Raw genomic sequence first — 24,084 nt, 5'->3', positions numbered from 1 at the left:
AAAGAAACAGAAAAATCTTGTACTAAAAATAGAGGGAATAATGAAAAATGTGTTATAAGTCATTTTAAACATGTAGAGAATATAAGGCTTTATGTTCTGTATACATCAAATTCATTTTTTATTTATAGAAACCTATTGGGAAATAAACACACTGATTTTTTTTTCAACATTTATGCTGTCAAATATTAGGAAACTGATGGTTTCATGTGGTTTAAATGTAGTCTTCATCATCAGAGGTAGAGAATCCTCTTCCTCGGTGGCTCATTTTTCTGTCCCAGGTTGGCAAATAACTGTTTGACGAATCGTTCAGGAGACCTTTCGACTAAATGTCACGGGCTTCATCTTCAAATGGATAAATCGCGGAAGTGTCAGTGTGTGACCTCAAAACCACCGCGACCTTCAGGGATCTAGAGCGGAGAGGGGTTGCGGAGATGGGCGACGCCAAAAATAGAATTAGTTACTTCTTTAATGGTGAGTTTTGTTTAAAGAGACCCTCCTGACGGGGAGAGGCGGGGCAAGCACAGGTGTGATGGATTCCTAAACTAAAGCTAGGGAAACAAAAACACCAGGAAAGTTCGATTTAAATAGTTAAATGATAATAAGTTTTTGGCTCTCTGTGTTTTGTGCAACCTTGTGAGTTTGGTGTCCGTCTGCGGCATCATAGATGAAGAGCCGCCGTGAGTCATGACCCAGAAGTTTGGCCTTTTTGACCTTTCCTCCTGTGTGAATTAAAACGTCGTAATAAGGAATATTTTCCACATTAATGTGCGTGGTTTAGATTGACGGGGGTGGAGCTCAGGAGCAGAGGAAGCTGCTGTCTCTGGTTCAGACTGTCTATTTGAGCCGTTTCCACTTGTGGCTGAGGTGTGTGTGTTCAGACTGCGAGCCAGGGTCAACCACAAACCACAATTACAGCCAGTTATTGTTCATTGACATCACAAAAAAACAGAGCGTGAAAGTCAGAAAAAAAAAAGTCCCCCGAGGCCCTGTACATTTTGTCCGCGCAAGCAAGTCAATAATATAGAAGATTCGAAAGTACAATGTAGCGCATTTCACACCAACGCAAGGGCATGTGAAGCCCACTTTTAGGACCTGACTCCAGCTTTTGGGGTCTCCAGCTGCATCGCTTCACATAAGTTCTCTTTGTTTCAGATCTTTTTAAACACTCAAAACCAGTCTGGAGGCGAGGAGGTCAAAGGTCAGTGGTCTATGCCGGCCCCCAGACCGGGGAGAAAGGGGGACATCCTGGTTCAAACAAAGCTTCTCACGACAGGACGTCTTTCTGGGTGCTGATAAAGCATGAACCATGCGACCTATAAGGTTAGATGCAAAGCACGTTTATCTGTTTGTGGACCCCATCAAGCGCTGCTAATGTTCCCTGAACGGTGAGTGAATAAGCGCTGACACAACAATCGATGCGTCCTCTCCATGTGTTTATGAGAGGCCAGCAACCATCACTTTGAGAAAGAAAGCTTCCTCAGGGGAGAACTTCCTGCCTGGGCCGGTGGCAACGCGCCGGGTGGAAAACCAAATCCTGACATGTGAGGCCTTCGGGCTCACAAACAATTGCATAAGCCCATCCATCCCCCAGTAGATTAACCTCCGCTGATAACCACAGGCCGCTGACGTCAATGCAGCGCTGCCTCATCACCAACGCCTCCGTCCTGCACAGCTCAGAGGCGGGTCACGTGACCCGGCACAGCAAACTGAACCCATTCCTGAACGTTGTGGATGAGAACAGAGCAAGTCTGCTGAGCTCCTTTGTAACCCTGACTGGAAGAGGAGTCTCTCTCATGTCATACTGAGAATGATAGTGATGCATTGGTTGTAGCTTCTCAGCTTGACACTTACTCATTGCTGGCTTGTCAAGTTCCCTCTTAATTTGCTGCTGTCACGGGCTTCTGCTTGTCTTTTGTTTTGAAAGCCTGACCGGAAGCGCCGCCGCGTATCCCCGCCAGCTTCTCGCTGTTGCCTCAGCTCGGCTCAGAGTTGCCAGCGGCTCAGAGCAGACGGCAGATTCGAGACACACGGCGGCTCCCAGAGACTGATATGACATCTCGCAGGTACAGTGGCTCTTTCCAAATTTTGTTCGCACGCGTGACCGGTGTCTGACGCCGTCCTGCAGTCGTGGCCAGGTTCATGTGCGGCAGCTCGGCTCGGGCTCCCGGAGCACCTCAACTTTTCCTCCCAGACGTTGTATCATGTCCTTTCAATGGCGACCGTTTGTCGGGTTTAGAATCGTCCTGGATCCCTCGCAGCAATGGCAGGTGACAGGAGACTGCAGGGAAACGCTGTGTTGACATGTGTCTGAGCTGCAGGCTGCGAAACTAGTCCTCCTCTATCAAAGTTTCTGGATGAAATATTCTCCAAAATCAAATGCAGTAGTCTGTGAGGAGCAAGTCTGCTGGTTAGGTTGGTCACTGAGCCACACTGTCCGTCTTTAACCCCCCTGAAGTGTGCGTGAACCCTCCAATCTGAGCTCGTGAGTGTCAAGAAGTTCAACTCTTGCAAGTGCTGCAGCAGTGAGCTCTGCATATCCCGATGCTTGTTAGCTGTTCACAACAAAGGTGCATGAATGTGATTGAAACCTGTCATGTTTGATACTATATATTTTTTGTTTTTCAGAAAAGAAATTTGAACAGCGTGTAGTATTTAAATATGCAGAATCTAAGCGCCTGTTCTTGAATAGAAATAATAGGACAGAATGGTATTTGGGTCAGTTTGACAGGTATAATAAATGTCAGAATAATATATAATATAATATAATATAATATAATTTTCTTGATGATAAAAATAATGACTGTGAAATAGTGAACATGTCATGTAGAAGAGTGTTTCCCACACACTTTTTATTTGAGACTCTTGTGCCATGGAGTGGGGGGGTGTTGGGGGTGTGATGTGGGATGTGAAGGTGTTGGTAGCTTTGCTGGTGGTTTTGCTCTGTAAATGCACAGCTTGCTTGGCTTGCAAGCGGTGCATCGCTCCTGCAAACAGCCATGAAGCTCTTGTTGTCACTGACTGTCTTCTGTCAGCTTTATTTTGGGGTCCAATTGCCAAAGTGACGGGTGACAGAGAGTCTGGTTTTGGCTTCTCTTTTGGGGGCGTCTTTTCCATCAGCATGTTTCTCGATGATCAACCATCGCCTACAGCTCAGGTGGAGACCGAGATGTGTGTTTATGTCCCCATTCTGGGGGATGTGGTCAGAAGCGCTGCCTTAAGTCCTGTGGTTTATCAGTTATTCTTTCCATTAAACTCTCCTCTGTTGTGTCGTAAGCACTGTGATAATGTACTTATCTGTGGATAACATGTGGAGACACACATGAGCTGAACATTTGTGGAACGTTTCTGAGGAGCTCATGGTTTAGTCACCGCAGTAGGAGTGGAGGAAGAAGTTATTGTCATTTGAGCAGGAGGAGACGATTCATCATGGAGACCATCATATGATCATGGCTGGTCCTGCCGTTTGTCACCGTGTCTCACAGCACGAGGTCAGGCCTGAAGTCTTGCAATGATTGTCTGAGTTTGTTCACTCAGTCGCTCGCTCACACCGACCTTTAAACCGCCCTGTGCCTGCATAACTTTTATTACCGTCACATTTGCTGTGTGCTCCTAAAAAGCTCACAGATTGCAATTTCTGAGTTGTTAGTGGACACAGCGCCGTGTGGGTCATGAGAGAAGTCTCATGATTCCTTCCCTGCACCGTGTCAGGTGTGTGTTGGAGGTTGTTTTTATCGGGCTGTGGTCACAGACGTGGATGACTGTTGCAGCAGGCGGGCTCTGCACTTCCTGCTCTACCACAAGCGAACAATACAACAGCGCATGCCATCTTGATGCGACAGACCTGGGGCTGCCGTTACATAGTTTCCACGTAAAAACAACAACAAGAAAGATCAGTTGATGAATTCCAGGAAGATTCCATGAGCCACTGTCTTTGTGGAATTCCAAATTTACCCCGAGTACCAAGTCATTACTTTTAAAGCATAATAGCCCTTTGACACAAAGGAATGCTCAGAAAGAAATTGTGTAACATTTCACTAGTTTTAATTTCCCAGAAAGAGACTGAAACAATTTGCTGACTTTTGTTGAATAAGCAGCTGAATGTTTCAGAAGAGGCTGGGATCCTGCATCTCAACTCCTGGAGTTTTGATCTTTAACTTGACTGTGATGGAGTGCAACTATCGCCAGACATATGAATTCAACTTGGATTCAGGTGTATCAGTCTTCCGTCTGCGTCTCCTCCTGTCAACAAACTTTCCACTTTTGGAAACGACACTCACCAGAACAGCCCTCATCTGTCACCGGAGCTCATTTGGCCCAAACACTCGATAAGCTGACAGGAAAACAAGAGTGTTTGGAGGAGTTAGATTGGTCACGTTCTGAGCCAGTGATCTTTGGATCTTTAGCTGGTCGCTGTCGCTCTTAGCTTGCTTATTCAAACTCAGATTTGTAGTCGATTTTCATGAAGGTGACAAAAATCTCTCTCGTGTTCTGGCCACTGACGCACAAGTGTATTTCTGGAAGCCAGGAAAGCTGCTATTTGTCAGCGTGTTTTGTGCGCCAAATGTGCTGGCTGGTGGGGAAACAGAGTCATTTTTCACACTTCGCTGCAACTAAACCTTCAGATTTGCTCAGTTAAATATCATGGAAGAGAGGAAAAGAGTATGTATTTCTAGGGCTGGAAGTGGCAAATAAGTGGGTGGAGATATCAAGTATCCATCCATCCAACCAACCAACAAACCAAAATCTATTATTGTTTTTATCACTTCTCAATTGTAGTGGTTGTTCGTGTGTGTTCAAGTTTACTTCGGAAAAACTATCAATGGATTTGGATGTACATTTTTGGCTGTGTGTCCCCGAGTTACTCCCCCCATAAAAAAGAAAAGAACAGAAAAACAAGGAAGCAGCAGGAGGAGTCGCCTTTTTTTGAATTGGTATCAAGAAATGGGAAATAAATCTCTGCCCACTCCGTCCTCATGAGGTCCATCCGGTTGCATGGCTTAAGTTCTGCAAGGAGCGGCACCTTCCTGATATTTTGTTATGATTTTTTTGTTAAAACCACGTCAAAAATGATTGATTTTCAATGTGATGATTTCACTCGTAGTACATTTTGCTCTGTGAACGAGAGTATTACTATCTGTGTGGGACTTCACCAGTTGACTATTGTTACTGTGCTCCACATCCTACTTCAGTATTCAGCTGTAGCAGGAGTGTTTTGGGGAGCGCGTCGTCGCCCGACTTCAGACATCAAACTACCTGTCCAGCCCTGTTGGGGGTCGGGGTGCCTCATGTAAATACCACAGTTCCTCAGCCAAGATAAAAATACCCAAATCCACACCCCGGGTTTGTCTGCAGCAAATATAGCGTGGGTCATGCCGCGCTACAGATACTAAGTTTAACACCTATTTGTCAGTGAGCCCAGACAGGTCGGCTTTAAATATCTGACCCGGACTCTATTGAACTTGAGACATTATGTAAGAGGACGGTGCGCCGGCTGGATGCACGCCGTCTGCCCGAGGCCTCCCCTGCAGCTCTTCACCAGAGGATTGGTTTTACTCTCCTGCTCCCCGCCGCCGCCGCCGCCACCGCGTCAGACAATAGCAGGTGATTTGGAATGGTGTTCTCTTTATCTTGGCTGTGGCTGGTAATCTCACAGACAGGACCAGCAGCGGGAGAGTGGGTCTGCTTGTGGAATCCTATTCTTGGAAAGACCTGAGTCACTCCAGCTGCTGGAGTCATGATCTGGAGGGGGGAGAGGGAGGAGGTGATACAGTGGGGAACTGTTGTGGAGTGCAGGCTTTAGGTTTCCACAGGAAAAAGAAATCAATGAAGGGAAGGCTGTTTGTTCATCACTGTGGCTAGTTGTTGGTTTTAGTTTTTCATTCTCAAGAAAGTCTTTCTATATCCGTGGGATTGTATGATGTAAGGCAGAGAGATGTGTCTTAATGATTTTGGCGATCTCCTGACCTTTTTGTGACAAAGCTTTAAAAAAAAAAAAAATCAAATTTAAACATAAAAGTTCAGCTTTAGACAGATGGATTTCTGCGCTTGGATAATCTGATTTGAAATCCCTGAATATTCAGTCCAGTTTGAGGTGGACTGTTTGAGGGGAGACAATTGAATTCTGCTGGGAAGTGCCCTTTCCTCACTAAACCCATTTGAAAAGCTTGTTTGCTCAGGCTTGGTGAAACAGGAAACTTTTCTCCTTCTTTATCATCTCAAACAGCTTCGCCATTATACCAGACTCCAATACTCCTTTTTTCTGGACTTTCTCAGACAGAAGAAAGAATAGAGCCCATCTACTTTTAAAAGCCTGTGTACAGGGTTCTCCCCAGCGCTTTAGCAGCGCGTGGGAATATACTGCATTTTTTGGTCAACGTATAACTCACAGTGCCCGTCGACCTTAAAATAGCCTGGAGGAGGAACAGTGCTCTCTGTTTTTGTCGTCAAACTGCAACACATCCGAGGCGCCCCCGATGCAGGGGAACATCCCGGGGAGAACCCTGCACTATTTTATTGGTCTCATGTCTATAGTGTCTCCGGTAGTTCCGCCCAGACTGCGCTGATTCGCAACCGATGGTCTGAGATCTCAACTTGGTGCCCAAGGGGAGTCTGTGTTGGCCATAGCTTGTTGACTGACAAAAGCGTGAAAGACTTTATGCCTGTTCTTACCGAAATGTTCAGTCACCCTGGTGCAGTCGATTGTTCTTCTCTTTACTTCAGAGAGAGGTGACCCAGTGGTACTAAAGTATATTCCCCTCATGCCAGGCTTTTAGCAAGGGGGGCGTCTGGGCGTCTTCAAAGCATGGAAAAAATGGACGCCAGATTCTCGACCATTGCTTGGCCGGCATATATGGCAGCATCTGGTGGCCAAGCTCTGGTCAAGAATCGAGCCTCACGCCCACCTATCTTCTCTCCTAACCTGTCGGTGCTGGGTGAGAACGTGAAGGTTTCACTTGAGAAAGTTATCAGGCCTCACCGAGGCCATTTTAGGGGTGGTGCCAACTTTTGTCTGCGACGCCTGGTTCACTGATTTACATATGGACCAGCTCACCCGTGTGGTTTCCTAATCCTTACTCCAAAATTAATAGCCTAATGGCAGGCTGCTGAATTGGCTGGATAGAGGGATTTGCCCCGGCTAGCGCTGCCGATGATCCGGTGTAACTACTCGCTCAGCGATTAGGTGTAATCTGCACAGGCACGGCCAACACAGCTGTTGCATTTAGCCTGCGACAAGATAGCGAGGACCTTGTAGCCCCGCCGGCCCTGGCATCCTGATGTGGCCTGGCATGTTGCGGCCGGTGTCTCAGCCAGGGAGAGCTCCGCGGTGTGGGATTAGTGCCGCGGGGTTGGGCCGCAGCACCTGTTTCTTCAGACTGCTCTGCTGAAGCAAGTGTGTCTGAGGGGGAAGAAGAAGGTGTTTGGACAGAGATTGCCAAAGCTCACTGCATTGGTGTGAGGTGAGGAAAGATGGCGGGCGAGGGAGGCTGATAGCACAGGCTGGAGCTACTATCAGACTTGCTCATGCTTGTCCAAATCCCAGATTACAAGTCCCCCACCCCCTAACTTGAGCTCCCATCTGCCCATACTCTCGCTCTCTCCAAGAACGTACCGTGCATTTATTCTTCCTCACAGTCAACTAGCGACAGGGCGACCGGCATCTTCCTTTGGATTCCACCTCATCCCCCGGCTGTAATTTGTGGATTACTAATCTGAGGGCAGGCTTTCTCAAGAATGGTGAGGTAGGACATCTCCTGAGTTACAACAGCCTCTTTCCAGCTGTGAGAAGCGTGTGTTTACACCGAGTGTGAAGAGCTGGAGTGGCATCCTGCTCCTCTTCACTGTTTCATGGATTGTCAGAGACTTTCCCCTCGCTGAAGGATTAGATATGGATTAGCAGCGTAAGGCATTTGTGGCTCCTGCTGTATTATTTTTCTCTATGAATCTGAAGGATTAAAAAACTGTACCGTGCGTAATCTGTCCACCAGCTGACGCTCCTGACCTGTGGCTGGCGTCTCATTGTAGTAGCCCGCCGGCCCCAACCAGACAATAGAAAGTCAGATTGCATTTCAGGATTGCAGCTGCCCCATGTGTCGCCCGTGTTGTACGAGGAAGACGACTTGTTTTATTGTAGCTGGCGTGCAGGTGAGGTCATGAATCACATCTGCGAGCCTGTTGTCTGAACATGTCGATTAAATATTTTCTAACATTAAAAAAAGCAGTGTATCTTCTCTGACAGATACACAAATATGAATGTGCTCAGGGACTTCAGTTTCAGGTCTCGATCTGGATCTGACTCCCAGTTTAGATTGTTAAATACGGGACTTGACAACGCAACACAGCTTTTCATGTCGTCTCACTTCTTCGTAATTTTTGACGTTCAAGACTCCTGATGTCAGAACTTCCAATCTGTGGATTCATGAGTCAAATGTTGACGTGCAGAATTTCTGGTTGCCAATGGTTGAATTGGGATTTCAAGTTCCATCGCATTCATGACACTCTCATCTGGGACCTGTACTAGTCGAAGGAGAGATTTTCCTCCTTGAACTACAAGTCATCTCGTAGAGTTAGAAAAGCTGTGAAATGAAGAAGAACCTTGGACCCTGACTTCATGTCCTGAGGAAATACACATTCTAAACACAGATTATGCTGTTTCTTGAATGACTGAAGATTGAATTTAATGGTGGTAAAAGCATTTATCGATGCTAAATACGGCCTGAAGTCCCAGTTTCCTCTGCTCTTTTCCCTTCCTCGCTCCAAACAGTATAGTTTTAACCCACCTTGTTGTCATCGGACATTAATCATGTCCCTGCTATAATCTCTTCCCTGAGCTCATGGAATGAGAGAAACACCCCCCATCCCCCACCCCCGATGGGGATAAGGGGTCAAGTGCAGTCTGGGTCAAATGTCTGGCCCAATCCGAGCAGTTTCTCTGAGTACAGTTGATCAGCCAAGACTCCTCTGGATTGAAAGGGGTTTTCCAGCAGCTTGGTCCTTGTTTGCTCTTCCTCTACTCGACCACGATAAACCTGTATCTTCATGCTGAGAAGTTGCAGGGCACGTTACTGCAGGTGAAGGAAACTATAAATGTTTGGTTTTTCACCTCTAACGTGGTGACTGAAGGTAGAATATGTCGCTGTGCAACAATTTGGCAGAATAGCTGCTCTCCTGTCAAGCACCCATCCCACAACATACTTGAGGATGTGTCCTCAAACCCACAGAGGGCGCTTGTCCTGGCTCCACTCGAAGCTGAATAGTTCCAGAGACATTCTTGAGTTGTGCTTCTGTCAGAATGGGACGTTTGGCCGGATCCCCGCAGTCTGAATTCTTCCACCAATCTCCTCCAGGTGCTCTTCCATCCTCCAAAAATATGCAGTCGTAGCTTAAAGTAACAACGTGTAGTATTTGGACATAAACAAATTATTTTCAGATTTTCTGAGATGACAGGTTTAATTTTGAACGATCCAAAGTCCTGGAGTCAAACTCTCCAGCTCTCTGTTAAACGCTCCCTTGGAGTATGTAACTTTCCCCTGGCGGGCCGCCTGAGGCGTGGTCTGAGAGTGGCGTCACAGCCCCAACTCCACCCCCACCACAACACTTTACGGCAGGGCTACCTCTGCAGCCAGCTGAGTTCAATTTACACCACAGCAGCCTGGAGAAAACTGAGAGCTACCCAAGGATTTTCTTCTGATTCTGAAGTGGCGATATTTCTACTGGACTTGGAAGTCAATTTTGTGTTCACTGCTGTCTCTGTTGTGTTCGCAAATCATGAAACAAATGTCTATATGCTTGTTGTTTGTATATAGGTGTAGTGTATATATGTTGGCAGCGAAACAAGTGAACTGCGATGCTAAAACGGGATAGATATATTTTGTGTATGGTGAAAATAGTTTTTCAATGAATTAACTGCCAGCGCAAATTGACAGTTATGGATGTTTATCTGCTGTTTGTCATATTGCACTGTGGAAGCGTACAGTGAACATATAGCTGGCCAAACCGATTAGCCACAATTCTTTGTGCTAACTGTGGGTCTGGGGTGTGTTATCAAATGTGGGCAACTTATTTTTGAGATGATGACAAACATGCAAGTGTGCGTCCAACAAAACATTAGCCACTAGCGGCTAACTTCCACGAGCATTCATCAGACAAAGAAATGGTCTCACTGTCATTTGCAGTGTTTATTGTCCATCTGGTTTGGACAAGTGTAACATGTTATACCTCACGTTCTATCTGTAGCTGCTGCCGTTGAGTCCTCTGGTCTGCAGACCTGCTCGGAGCTGCTGAGAGGCGCGACCAGCGCCACATTTCATCATCGCTGGCGATTGTTCTGGAAGTGATTGAAGAAGAATAGTTTCTAACTCTGACGTCTGTGTCGACAGTCAACTCGAAATAAACGTGTGAACGGACGTGTTGATGCTCACGCTCTGATCACTGTTTGTCTGCTGCTCATTGAAACACATGACAGTCATGATGTAATAAAGCCAGAGGAGAAAACGCTGCTCCTTCGTCTTTAGTGTTCTACAGCGCTGTAAATAGGTTAGGTAACTTTACTGTCAAATAAAGTTAACCTAACCTAAATATATGAGAGCCGATGATGGTTTCAGCAGGACGGTCTGTCTCCACACCTCCGAGACTGGAGCGAGAACTCCAGGGTTTTGATGTCGGACAGAGATGAGGCGAGTCTCGGACAGAGTGTTGGTTTATGACTGTGTCACAGCCAAACTGCACAGAAGCGCACATTCAGAGCTGGACACGCACCGGGCACCTCTTCACTTCTGGAGAGACGTCACTCACTCGGCAACCCCTCCCACATGCAGCGGCCACACACATAGACGACATTCGACGTTCACTCCTCCAACACTCTTAACTAAAAGATACCGGTCAGTAAATGTTGAAACTACCCCCTTTGCTTCGTTCTGAAACGTGCAGTCAAAATAACGTTTTATAAGTCTGGGTCCATCGGTCTTGCAGCTGCTTCCGCCTCTCGCTGGATCCTGCCTCTCCTCACTGGCTGCATGACGGAGTGTTGAATGATGCTTCGCGAGTTGACTTTGCAAGTACAGGCTGGACAGTCTTGTGTATATTGCCATCTGTGATTTTATTTTTCGCTGTTTGTCGCGGTCTCTGCTCATAAACAAACGTGGGAAGGGGGGGCGGGACCGGAGACCCAGCTTTACGACAACCTGCAATGACACTCGTTTACCTGTGGCGCCGCCAAAAGCAAATATTTTCAATCCTGCCTACAGCTGCTTGAAGCGCCTGCTCTTGAAAGGTGTGTGAGATGACTTCTGGAGGGTTTCGCACTGGCGCTCAACTCAAACTCGCACTTTTTCCGTGGCGTCTTTCTCAGTTCCATTTGAATCATCCCCTGTCTTCTAATCCTGCGTTTGTGCCGCGCAGGTGGTTCCACCCCAACATCTCTGGAATCGACGCAGAACAGCTCCTGTTGACCCGGGGTGTCCACGGCAGTTTCCTGGCCCGGCCTAGCAAGAGCAATCCAGGGGACTTCACCCTGTCTGTCAGGTGATGCCTTCTCTCAGACGGGTTTTTCAAGTTAATGTTTTACATGCGCAGCGCTTGCAAGAGGAACACTAACATGACTGTATAGAGCATATGCTGGCAATAACAGAGCAGAAGACTTCAGGATTGAAAATGGAGATATTGTTGTAAGCAGAAGATTTCATGCGATGCATTTATCTGCCCAGACTAAACCCAGATTCTAGAGATGTGTGCACTTTGGTGTGAGGGAGAAACACTGGCTGTTAAATGGGCATTAGCCAGCACTTTGAAGTCAGGGACCTGCGCAGACTTTGACCTTCACCGGCCGTGGTTGGTGTGTGTTTGAGTGTTGTCATAAATCACACACTCCACGGGAAGACTGCGGAGGTGATTTGTAGCCACGTTTTGTGGACAACTTAAACACGCACACAAACGGACTGAGGTCAGGTTGCCGGCATGCACAAGCCCACCATCTGCCGCAGAAGTCGGGTCACTTTCAACTCAGAAAAGAATCTGAAGTGACTTAAATGCAGTCACTTTTAAAGTGAATTCAAATGCTTTTTTTGTTATTTAGTACAAGGCCTTTGGGATCATAGAGAGTGTTCATATTGAGGGAGCTTAAGAAAACTTATTTGACTCTGCTATTGTTGCCAAAGCCAAGAAGATCTCTGAAGAAAAAGGTCCGATCGTTGACCTTGAAATGTGAGGAAGGGCTTGCATTTGCCATGTTTGTGATTCACACGTGTGATGGGGGAAGTGGCCACCAGCTCTTCAGTTCAATGGTCACACTTGACCGATCGTATCAACTGATGTGGGGCGTGTCATCTCCTCTGGGGAATAGGCTGCGTGTGTGTGGTGCACAGTCTTTTCACCAGTCCGTCCGAACAGAATGGTTGATTTCAAATGACCATAGAAGGTAGAGAACCGTGCGCTGCTGTCTTCATGAAGCAAAAATGTCAACATTTGCAGCAAAGGAGGACACAGTGGTGAGGAACCACGTAATGGCTCACTGGAAGACTATCCTTTAACTACAAGTCCTTTCACAGTTCTAGTTGTAGTTTATCATTGGCCTTCAAAGGAGGTCGCTGCGTGTTTCATATGATGGTGTTAGCAGCACATACCACTCAGTAAAAATGCAATACAAGATGCAAAATATAATTTATTACTTTTTACTTTTTTTTTTTAAATGAAGAGACGCAATATTCATGCTCTACCAAAATGACGTTCCCACTAAGATGGTTATCTCTCTCTTTTAAAAGTGGGAAAAAAAGTTTTTTTTATTTTTTGGAATAGTTATTGAACTTCTTTTGAAGAACTATTTTCATACACCATGCCCTTTCTTCGTGCCTTCAAAAGCATCCAAGGAGGAAATTCAAGAACAATCATGGGAGAGAATTTTGCTGGGCGAATTATCGCTGTGAGCAAATGGATTTTCTGCTTGTATCTATTATATAATGCCAGGCCGGGTGCACTTAGATCTCTTTCCATCGCTGCCAGGCTATTTATAGGGCTTCACAGTTTATTACCCGAGCATGAGTTTATGTGCAGTGAATGCATTTGTCAAATCATTGAGCCGTTGGCTTCAAATCAAAAACATTTTACCCAACATTCTGTCAAAGCAAGTGGCAATGGCTCCAGCGCCTCCAGATCCAAAACAATATTCTACCTTTTCTTTCCACTGGGGATTGTGTTTTTATTACTTTCTGTTGTCTGCCAAATCTGCCTGTAAATTCAGTTGTGAAAGGAGAAAGAGATGCAGTTTACCCTCCCTGTCACTTCCATTGTGTCTGAGAAATCTGATTTAGGATCTGTTTATTTGTTTGCCTATTGGTTCCTAGTGTCTCTAGTTTTAGGTTAGTTTCATGTTATACTGTAGTATAGGAGGTAAATAATGTTGCAGGTAGTTTAATTTGAAGTCGGTTTTCGCTGCCTGGATGATAAGAAAGGACAAATCCAGCTTGTGTTAGTTGGCAATGTCCAAGATGTGAGATGGTGTTTGGTTATATACCTGAGAAATTGCTGAGAATAAGAAACTTATCAGGAAAATTCAGTCGTATTGTAGTCATATAAAGTGAATATTTGTTTTTCTTTTCTGATAAAAGAGGGATTTAGCTGCGGTCGTGTCCCTGCATGCCCGCGCCGGGACTACCATGAACTTTGTTAGCGCCAAAGAGACGGAGAGAAAAGTGCACAGAAACGTAATAGGCTGTGTTTTGACTCGTTTTTACATTAACCGTGTTTAACTCTGGAAGAGGCTCTGAGGAGGAAGCTCTTACCGGACCATCCGCTCGTGGCATCCTGCCAGCAGCCAGTAATGGCCCCATTAGACAGTTATCAGGAGTGATGGAGCTGCAGGGAGGAGACGACGGATGATGCTGGAGCAAGCAGTGTAACATGAAGGCGTGAGACGGCACGAGAAGTTTCATGAGCATCAAATTTGGGCCATTCGATATGATCATTTCCCGCCCATGAGTCGGAGAGTGCGAGCTTTCGTTTTGTTTTGTTCGCTGAATCTGTTGGTTTGAAGTCTGCGCCGCTGATGTTTACAGGATGTTTAAATTCTGAAGAGCTCCGGAAGATGACGTGAATAGAGAGGGGAGCTTGTAAAGCCATCCACGTAATGGGCTAATAAATGCGCTTGCAGTCAAAGAAGCTGCAGCACTGTGAGTCTTCGGTGAGTGAGTCGTGTTTCCTGTGGCGGTGTGGTCCTCCGTATCGCCCATGGAATGAAGAGTGGAAACAGTGGCTCACGAAAACGTGAACATGTCTACCTTTCATGTTTCAGTGAAGCCTCAAACCTGACACTCTGATTTCCTCCCACGGTTTTAAAGCCTCAAGCAGTGGAAAAAAAAAAGAGTAATGTGGCCTTTAGCTTCACAAAGCTCCCCGTCACCCCTGTGTCGTTACACTGTAGTAACTGATCATTTCACCATGCGTTCATGCTGAGTGGGCGTCGGTGAAAATTCAAATAACCTTCAGTTTGTGTGTGTGAGTGTGTGTAGGTGTCGGCTCGCTTCCCTCTGGCGCTCTGGAGAACTATGGAAGAGCATATAAGAGCGAAGACGCTGCCTGGGTTGTTTAGTTTGCTTTTCCTTTTCTCTTCTCTTCAGGCGTAATGAGGAGGTGACCCACATTAAGATCCAGAACTCGGGGGACTACTACGACCTTTACGGAGGCGAGAAGTTCGCCACTCTCGCTGAGCTGGTGCAGTACTACACGGAACAGCAGGATCTGCTGCGCGAGAGAAACGGCAATGTCATTGAGCTGAAGTACCCACTCAACTGCCAGGACCCCACGTCCGAGAGGTTGGTGCCCACACAAGAGCGAGGCAGAGCACAAGCTGTACATCACACATGTCAGTCATGTGCCCCCTGATCATCTCTGCTCCCCTGTGAGCTGACAAGGTTGGAGTAAAGATGAAGTGGTGATAACAGAAGCTCCAGAGCTGACTTCCTCTTTTCCTCTGTTGAAGTGGATTCTTTGACCCCCCTGCCCACCTTCAACACCTGCAACATGAGCTGTTTACGTCCGGGTGTTTACACTCTCCTGGATGTCCAGGGAAGATTTTCTGGTGGCTGTGTAAACGAAAATGCAACTCCTATACTGCATGCACAAACACTGGTATCCTCTCGTGCGACTCATTGACTCAGTGGGCGTTTTTGTTTGCGGCAGCCGTTTGCAGGCATTTAGATCAGCGCAGGTGGAAGCCTTCTGAAGATGAGACTCCCTCGCATCATCCATCCAACGTCTCCATTCCTCCTCTGCCATTGTCTCACGTCGTGTCCACACATTCTATTTTTACACGTCAGCGTTTGCCGACGTGTCTGACTGACTTGTTATTTAGGCATGTGAAGAACTTGTAGCCTATGGTTTTGGTTTCTGTGGTTTTTCGTGCAACAGGCGTTTCAGAACACGGTTTTGCTCACCACAGTGGAAAAAGTGCTGCTGTGTCTTGATCAGCAATGTTCACAGTTGATTTCTTTCATATACTGACACAAATGCTTTAACTTGAGGCCACGCACATGGAACTTACTGGTTTCCTGAATATGCTTTGTGACAGTTTACGCTGTCAGACACGCGGGGACCGATGGTGTCTCCTTGTATGGAACATAATACTACTGTGTGTTGCTCCACACTTGGTGCCGCATTATTCCTGTTTTCACCTGTCCTGTACTAGAGGTGTGAAAAAACATTCATGTGACTATACTGCTATACTTTGACCTCCGATATAGTGTTTACATCAGTTTAACGTCACAGTAGTTTCTGTGACAAACTTGATGATGTTTTCTGGTCCTGTCTACGTGTCCACGACATTTGACTCCCAGTGTTCATAAAACGGCAACATTTGTTTTCACTGAAATAGTTTCAACTTTATGGGTCCTGTCCAGTTTGAGTAATATTGTGTGGTTTTATTGTATATTTTAATGTAATTTGTTATGAATATTGGTGCTGTAGTCAAGAACGTAGTGAGACTAAGTCCAGACCAAGACCAAATTTGATTTGAAATTCAGAAGCTGAAGACTACTATTACATAAAGACACAATTAATCAAGAAGTTTCATGCCTTCTTTGGATGAAACCAGTCATTTGGAACCTCAGCCTCTCAGTTTGGTTTCACTCCTCATCGGGCTGGACCCAATGAAACTGCGCGTGCTGCTCTTCCAACTTGAGTGTGTCTGCGCTTCAGGTGGTACCATGGACACCTCTCTGGCCGTGAAGCAGAGAAACTGCTCACTGAGAAGGGCAAGGCCGGGAGCTTCCTGGTGCGGGAGAGTCAAAGCAAACCAGGCGACTTTGTCCTCTCTGTCCTCACCAATGAGGAGAAGCATGACAACGTTGATCGTAAAACCAAAGTCACACATGTGATGATTCGCTACCAGGTACGTTGGTCCTCCGCTGTTTCCATCCCGTCTCCTGCTCATCGCACCGGCGCTTCCTCCAGCAGGACGGCAAGTACGACGTCGGCGGTGGTGAGAGGTTTGACACGCTGACCGACCTGGTCGACCACTATAAGAAAAACCCAATGGTGGAGAAGAGTGGCATCGTGGTGCACCTCAAACAGGTGAGCCTCGCCAAAGATACGGACTGTTGTCTGAGCTGTGATTCATGTGCTTCTTATCTCTGCACTGTTAGCCCTTTAATGCAACCAGGATTAATGCAGCCAACATTGAGAATCGGGTGCGAGAGCTCAACAAGGTAGCGGACAATTCTGAGAAGCCAAAACAAGGATTCTGGGAGGAATTTGAGGTATGACTCACAGCTTTCATTGAGTTTTGTCTCCTCGCTGTGAGGAAATACTTGCAGAAGACGAGGACACGGAAATACATTTAAGATCAGCATGAAGTGGGAAGAGATTTTTGTGTTGTGGCGGGTCAGTGTCTGATATTTTGCTTCTTCTTTAGGTACTTCAGCAGCAGGAGTGCAAACTGCTGTATCCCCGGAAAGAAGGGCAGAAACAGGAAAACAAGAGCAAAAACAGATACAAGAACATCCTCCCCTGTGAGTGAAGTGTCAAGCTGCCGCTTCCTGCCGCTCCCACTTCCTATGGAAAACATGACGCAGGCTGAGTGAACACTCGCATGTGCCTGATCAAGTTTCCCTCTGGTGTTTGCAGTCGACACCACTCGCGTTGAGATCCAGGAATCTGATCCAGAAGTTCCCGGTTCAGACTATATCAACGCCAACTACATCAGAGTGAGTCACGTGTAGCTGTCGTGTGAGGTGAAACCTTTTGGTCGCCCACCTGAAACGTTCCTCATTAGAAGAAACGGCAAACAATGAACTGAGACACAGATCTGAAGCAGCAAGACAGGAAGTTGAGGCGCTGAGGCAGACAGACACCTGGTTTGTGGTTAGAATCAACATTTTCCATTCAGGTTACAAATGGAAAAACTTGAAAGGCTGGGCAGTTTATTTTTGCAAACACTGCACTGCATGACTTTTGTTGATACTGATCACTAAAGTTCATGCTTTCTCAGCTTTCAATTGATTTGGTTTGATGCTCACAAAGAGTCTCCTTTGTTCTTATTCAGTTGCCGGTGAGAAGTAATGCTCTTTTCGTTCTGACTCCAGCAACCTTTCCATGACGAAGGTCGCTCTGCGGAGCAGGGCAAAGTCTTCATCGCCACACAAGGCTGCCTGCAGAACACCGTGGTGGACTTCTGGAAGATGGTGTACCAGGAGAACACGCACGTCATCGTCATGACCACGAAGGAGATGGAGAGAGGGCGGGTGAGTCGGGGGGGGGTGACAGAGCACCAACCTCTGGTGTGAGAGGTCAGAAAGTGCCAGTGAGGTTTGAGGGTCGGGACCGAGACGGCTCACTGGTGTACAATGACAGTTAAGCTGCTTGGAAAGCTGCTTGACATGATCTGGGTCTTCAGGTGGTCTCATCCCCCTCCCCCTTCTGTCTCTGTTCCTCTTCAGAACAAGTGTGTGCGTTACTGGCCCGACGTGCACGGCACCAAGGAATTTGGAAACGTGCTGGTGAGGAACATGGAAGAGCGGCCGGCGCAGGACTACATCCTGAGGAAGCTGGAAGTTACGCGTCTGGATCGGGTAGGGAAAGCAGCGTTCTTAATCGGCACTGACTCACTGACCCGGGGTCAGATTATCTACCACACGGTCCGACTGCTGCGTAGCTCACTGGCCTGCTGCTGCTTGAGACTGCAGGAACTGTGAAGCACATCCTGTTTGTGGTGAAGTGAATGATCACTCTGAAGTGAACTCTCCTGTTAAATAAATGTGAGGCGGAGCTATTGAGATCTATTTTTCACGGTCACTTCATGAACGTTTGGGCTAAGGCAAGTCCTCATCCTCTGTGTGTTTATTCCAGAAAGAGCGAGCCAGGTACATTTCACATTACCAGTACCTCAGCTGGCCCGATCACGGCGTTCCTAATGAGCCAGGGGGTGTCTTATGGTTCCTAGAAGAGGTCAACCGCACCCAGGCCACCATTCCTCAGACTGGACCCATCGTTGTCCATTGCAGGTATGGTCCGTTTATGACTATAGTGGCACTCATCTATATCTTATTATTATTATCAATATTGCGTGTTCTTCTTTTTCTTCCACTCATTTTCCATTCAAATGAATAATCCTGACATGATTTTATCAAAGTTGTTGTGAGCTGATAAAGTAGTTAAACAAATAACACCCAACTTCTGGTCTATAAGCTGCGACTTTTTTCTCACAGCCTGAACCCTGCAGCTTTTCAAATGACGTGGCTAATATATGGGTATTGACAGGGGAATGCCGCCAAAATATTCAGCCTCGGCACATCAAACTGATGAAAACACAGGCGTTTTCTTTCACCTTTCGCCTGCGTGTCCACAGCTCTGCCAACAGAGCTGATCTCCTGAGGACCGGAAAAAAGAAGCAGCAGCTGAGACCGGCCGTGGTTTCGGAACATAGGACTCGCGGGCGAATACAGCGCATTTTGAGCGCTTTAATGTCAATAAAACATGTGAGGAGTTCATCATTCAAGTTCAGAACATTGCCCAGTTTGTTTCATGAGTCAGTCTCAATGCTGGACCCCGTTTTCAAAACAAGTTTAGAAGTGATTCTCATGCATTTTTAAGCACCACTGACCTTTCTATGGTGCAAACAGCACCACTGCACCTGTGGCTCGTGTATGAACAAGATGTATTTCCCTTCTTAAATATAGTAGGTGGGGCTAATATTCAAGTGCGCCCGGCATTTACGGTATATATAAATCTAAACGTTAACTGGGGTTGATTAACCTGTGTGTTTGTTGACCTTCTCAAACTTAATCCTGAGAAATCACATATTACTAGGGATACTCTGATCGATCAGTGACTGTTCATGATCGGCTGAGAGTTTTCTGGGCTCATGAAAGTGACCGCTGGTTGTTAGCACAGCCTACGCTTAGCAACACCCGCCGGTCTGAGCCTGACACTCAGATAAGAAATAACTTTTAATTTCACCGAGCTAGATGACCAGCCTTTCTCAGGCGTTGTCTACGCGGAAACAGAAACAGCGTCGACGCTTTAGAGTCGGGTGCAGCGTTCGTCAGCCACCTGTGTCTGAAACTTTTGAAAACATCCGGAGTGGAAACTTTCATAAATGTGGTGCTCTCTGTCTAGGAGTCTTGCTACAGCATAAAAATATTTCACAGACTCAGCACAGTCTCTCGAGATTCACCTGCGACGTCTCACATAGAAATACATGTTTTTCAGTTCTTCTTTTGACGGAATAGTTGCGGACACAGAAGGTCATTTTGATTCCAAATTCATTGTCAAGCAAAAATCATTTCAGTTGTCCTCCATGATCACAGCTTTCAAGGATTTACTGCCTGATAAGCACCAACGTGTTCTAACCTGTGGCTCTGTCGTCCTCTGCACAGTGCTGGCATCGGCAGGACCGGCACCATCATCGTCATCGACATCCTCATTGATATCATTAACCGTCAAGGTGAGATGGCATCATCTGTGGTGGGGTTTCTCTGACTCATCTGGGTGTGTGTGGAGCAGGGCTGGACTGCGACATCGACATCCCGAAGACCATCCAGAGGGTCCGGCAGCAGCGGTCTGGAATGGTGCAGACTGAAGCCCAGTACAAGTTCATCTACATGGCAGTGCAGCAGTACATAGACACGTTTCAGAAGAGGCTGGAGGAAGAGCAGGTGCCGCAGTCTTTCTAAACAAGACGTTCATGAGTAAATGTACTGTGAGGACGCTGCACCTTTGAGTGTCTTTTTTCATTTCTGGATTGTTTTTACTGATAGAAATTTAGAGTTTCAAATCTGCTCCTCGATATGTAGTTTTTGGGAAAGACAGTTCCAGGCTTTTGTTGAAACACTGTCCCATTGTTTTGGGAAAATACTTGCGGACTAAACGTTGGTACTCATTTGCTTAATGGTGGTCAGATCGTAAGGATTTTCATGACTGCTCTGTTGTTTCTGCAGAAGAGTAAGTCAAAAGAGAGCGAGTATTCCAACATCAAGTACCCTCCGATGAGCAACTCCAGGTCCAAACACAGCGTGGCGTCCTCGCGCTCCTCGTCTGTGTAGGTTTGACTCCAGGTGGAAGGCTTTTGTTCAGAGCTGAGCTGGAGCCCTGTCCTCTCTGTTGTGTTGCAGGATGACAAACGACGACTCGTCCAGCGTGTACGAGAATATCAACTTTAAAAGCCCACAAACGTCCTTCAGCAGCAACACCAGGAGGTAGAAGTGTCTCTCTCCGTGTCCACTGCTGTCTGCCTGCCTCACTGTGAGTACTTTATTGGCTGCATATGAAATCCATCATTCATCCCGCTGTTTCCCCCGACATGTTGTGCTTCAATAATACATTTACAAGAGCTCAGCAAGTCTTAAAGGTCAGCGGACTTGACTACTTTCACCTGTTTTTGCATGGCTGGTGGCAAGACTTGTTACTCAGGTCACAGCCTGTTTGTGGCGTGACATGAGGGTTGTTGCTGAGCCAGTCTCTTTAAGATCTCTGTCTGACGTAAAGGATTTCAAAGCCATGTGTAACGTCAAGGGCCCCTTTAAGTTAACAAAGTGTTGCTGCTCCATGTGCGTTTGTTCTTCACCATTCAAGTCTGACCTACTACTGCGGGAGCTTGACATGACATGTTTAGATTTTGAAGTGAAAGATTACGAAGTGGCCGTCTCACTCGATGCACTGACTTCCACTTCACTTGCTGAAGTATAGCTTGAATGTACAGACTAAAAAGACGGTTCCATCTCGCCTTCTCGCCGACTCTTCATTCACCTCGACAGGTGAAGTGACAGCAGAGTAAATCTCCTATCAGTCTGCGACGCCCCTCCCCTCTGATCCTTGTGCTTATGATTCAGACAGACAGCAGCCATTAACTCCGCCTGTCTCTCTTTGCTTCAGTTTTGACTGAGGTGGTTTCACCAGCAAGTGAAAATCTCCCCGGAGACTCTGGACGGACTGAACCTGGCAGCAGGCGGCTCCTCCCTGGCAGGACAGTGGCGAGCCGACTGTCTGACTGGGACCTGTCCGTCCGTGACCTTTGTGATGTGGGAGAGTCCGGCGCCAAATGTGAGGACCCCTGACCTTCCCTGCCGCTCTGCTCCAGCCTGCAAAGCCTTTACCTCTTCTGAGCTCAAGTGCCTTCTCTCCGGAAGTCGTCGTGCTGATACGTGTCACTTCTTTCAAAGCCTCAACTCCATGCCCTGGAGGGAAAAACAACGCTGCAATCTAAACCACAAAACAGCATGATGGGGGGGCGGCGTTGTCAAGGTCAGACATGACCAGCTCCAGCTCCTCCTTTTTTTGTTTTTGCCAAGACAGCAGTGCCACTTCATAAGGTTGACATGAATCTGATGAGTGAATCCTGTGAGAACATCATTGAGAGAGTGTCTAAAGTTGCATCATAAGAACCTCAAACCAGTATCTGAAACAACCGTCTGTGGTGGAGCTCCCCCTAGCGATCCTCCACGGGATTTGCCGTTTGTCAAGGAGCCCAGATGGAGTCAGGCGGTGGTGCTGCTGTTGGAACCTCAGTACTGAGTAAAAATGCCCAGGCTGCTTCCCGGTCAGCTTCCCTTTCTCTGGATCAGAGAGGCCAATTGCTTCGGTCAGAAATGATGCTCCCGCCAAAACAAGGCCAGCACTGGTTCCCTGCGAAGGTTTTATATCTCCGCCTCATTCGTCCCACATCTAGCAAGGGTGTCAAGGCCAGGCATGCGTGGACCACTGTGGAATCCAAAGATCGTACGCCACCACGAAGGTACGGACGCGTGGCTGTCAGGGCTCTGTGGACAGCAACAGAGATTCCTGGAGCAGCGTCTGGACCCGGTCTGAGTTGGGTTTGACCGGCCGTCCTTGTAAGTCAACACGTCTGATGTGGTCCAACATCTGTTGACCGGGATTTGTCACAGGAAGGCACTGAGAAGGGGGGGGGGCGATTACAGCGGGCCAGATGGCCATCCGCCCGAGATTGAAGAATAGATTTGTCTCCGAAAAGTAATTTAGAAGATGGCGGTAATCCAGGCCGGCGTGCCCGCGTCACCTGACGCGATAAGGAAGCTGCCGATGTCACAAAGAGCTGAGGTTTTTATTCATTTATTTCAGCAGAGATGGCGTCTAAACAACTCCCAGTCTATCTGCTCCAACCATTCCTTACCTCTCGTCTCCATGGTCTCTGGTCAGCTCTGGCTGCTGCGCTCACTCTTGAGCTTCAAAGGACGGATGACAGATCGATATATATATTTTACTCTGAAAAACGGCACTGGAGGAATCTTTTGGCTGGATATTTATATGAAAAGCTTGACGCTTATTCTTCTATTTAAAAGGCTTTAACAAGCACAGAATGTATGTGGAAAAAACTCAGGATTCAAGTATCTCGTCCATCCAGATACTCGCTGGCAAATCTGTTTTTAACATTGATGTTTAAGGGATGTTTCGGCGTCGATGAGGTTTCCGTTTGTTTTCCTGATTCTGTTCCTCCTCACGTTGTTGTGTGTCCCGCGAAGGAAAATGACCTGTGTGCTTTGTGTTGATGAGCTCCTGGGTATGTTTTGAAATTGTTTTCACTTTGCCTCTTGAAACTCACTTTTTGAATATCAATACTTGAAAGTGTGAAACTGCTGAATCTGTCTGCCGAATGTGAAAGTATCTTTTGTAGCTGTTTAGTTTTTGCCATCAGTGTTTTTTTTCCTCTCTCTCCTGACGTCAAGTCTGATTGTGTTTCTTTCATGATAATTCAGATTTTTATTTATATCGGTGCATATTTTTTTCACCACAAACTTGGAGGGATGCTGAGTGACATGTTACGTTTGTATCTGCTTTTCTTCAACTTACTTGAACATCATGGTGAATCATGTTTCCATTGTTGGTCCTTCCGATGGTGGCAGTCCACATGAACTCGACTGAACTATTTTGGGGGAGGTGCTTCCTCCTCTTCCTCCTCCTCTTCCTCCTCCTCCTCCTTCTTGCACTGGCTGACTTGACCAGCCTCCTGCTGTACAGGCTTCACCTGCTGATGCTGTGAGCTGCCGGGAAATGATGATAAAGTTCAATAAAAAAAATTTATGATGGAAACTGATCTGATTTGTTTTTTATCCTGGGCCACGATTCTGGTTTAAGAAGGTCAAAGTGAGGCCTATTGACCCCATTTTACCACGAGGTGAGTCACTTATTATCAATGACATTTCCTTGTCTTTTAGCTGGAAAAGGTTTAGGTCCTGGAGAGAACATTTTCCAGGTACAACATGCATCCATCTGCGCCAACAACTCAAACAAGAAAAGTGCATAATGCATGACTTTTTGCTCTTTTGTCCCTCACTTTTTTACTTATTTAATAATGCGCATTACAATTTATTTTATTTTATTTTATTTTTTTAATCTGTGTCACAGTTTGTACTGTGCTGTGACCCATTCATATTCAAAAGGTCATCCTTAACAATAGCGCAGTAATATGCTCCATTGAAAGTAAACGGAACACCAAATCCTTGTCTTGGTGAAAGTGACTCAAATGTGGTGTGATGCCTGACTATTTAAATCCAGTCACACTGCGTTGTAACCGCGTGCTTTTACTCTGACAGTGACATGTTTTGCAAGAGGTGTCTTTTACACTGCTGCAGTACCAAGAAGCAACGA

The 24,084-nt window shown here is 46.6% G+C and overlaps 1 protein-coding gene across 5 annotated transcripts; it reads left to right on the top strand.

Annotated features, from left to right (window-relative positions):
• Nucleotides 1-1,907: 1,907 nt before the first annotated feature.
• ptpn11b (protein tyrosine phosphatase non-receptor type 11b) lies at nucleotides 1,908-23,545 on the top strand. Of its 5 annotated transcripts, XM_053849339.1 has the most exons (17): nucleotides 1,908-2,063; nucleotides 11,398-11,520; nucleotides 14,607-14,801; nucleotides 16,183-16,375; nucleotides 16,438-16,557; nucleotides 16,629-16,742; nucleotides 16,898-16,994; nucleotides 17,110-17,189; nucleotides 17,568-17,726; nucleotides 17,922-18,053; nucleotides 18,335-18,344; nucleotides 18,425-18,485; nucleotides 19,860-19,927; nucleotides 19,987-20,138; nucleotides 20,421-20,521; nucleotides 20,595-20,724; nucleotides 21,355-23,545. In XM_053849339.1, exons 1-16 carry the CDS (start codon nucleotides 2,050-2,052, stop codon nucleotides 20,680-20,682), a joined length of 1,707 nt encoding a protein of 568 aa, XP_053705314.1. In that variant the 5' UTR covers nucleotides 1,908-2,049; the 3' UTR covers nucleotides 20,683-20,724; nucleotides 21,355-23,545. The 5 variants fall into 5 exon arrangements, with proteins under 5 accessions (XP_053705314.1, XP_053705311.1, XP_053705310.1 ...); XM_053849336.1 differs by having other exon boundaries at nucleotides 16,441-16,557; nucleotides 18,331-18,485; XM_053849335.1 differs by having other exon boundaries at nucleotides 18,331-18,485.
• Nucleotides 23,546-24,084: the final 539 nt, after the last annotated feature.

The sequence above is a fragment of the Synchiropus splendidus genome, chromosome 18, assembly GCF_027744825.2.
Source record: "Synchiropus splendidus isolate RoL2022-P1 chromosome 18, RoL_Sspl_1.0, whole genome shotgun sequence".
In the NCBI taxonomy this organism is placed as follows: domain Eukaryota; kingdom Metazoa; phylum Chordata; class Actinopteri; order Syngnathiformes; family Callionymidae; genus Synchiropus; species Synchiropus splendidus.
The sequence above is the reverse complement of the archived record's forward strand: the minus strand, read 5'-3'. Positions and strand labels throughout refer to the sequence as shown.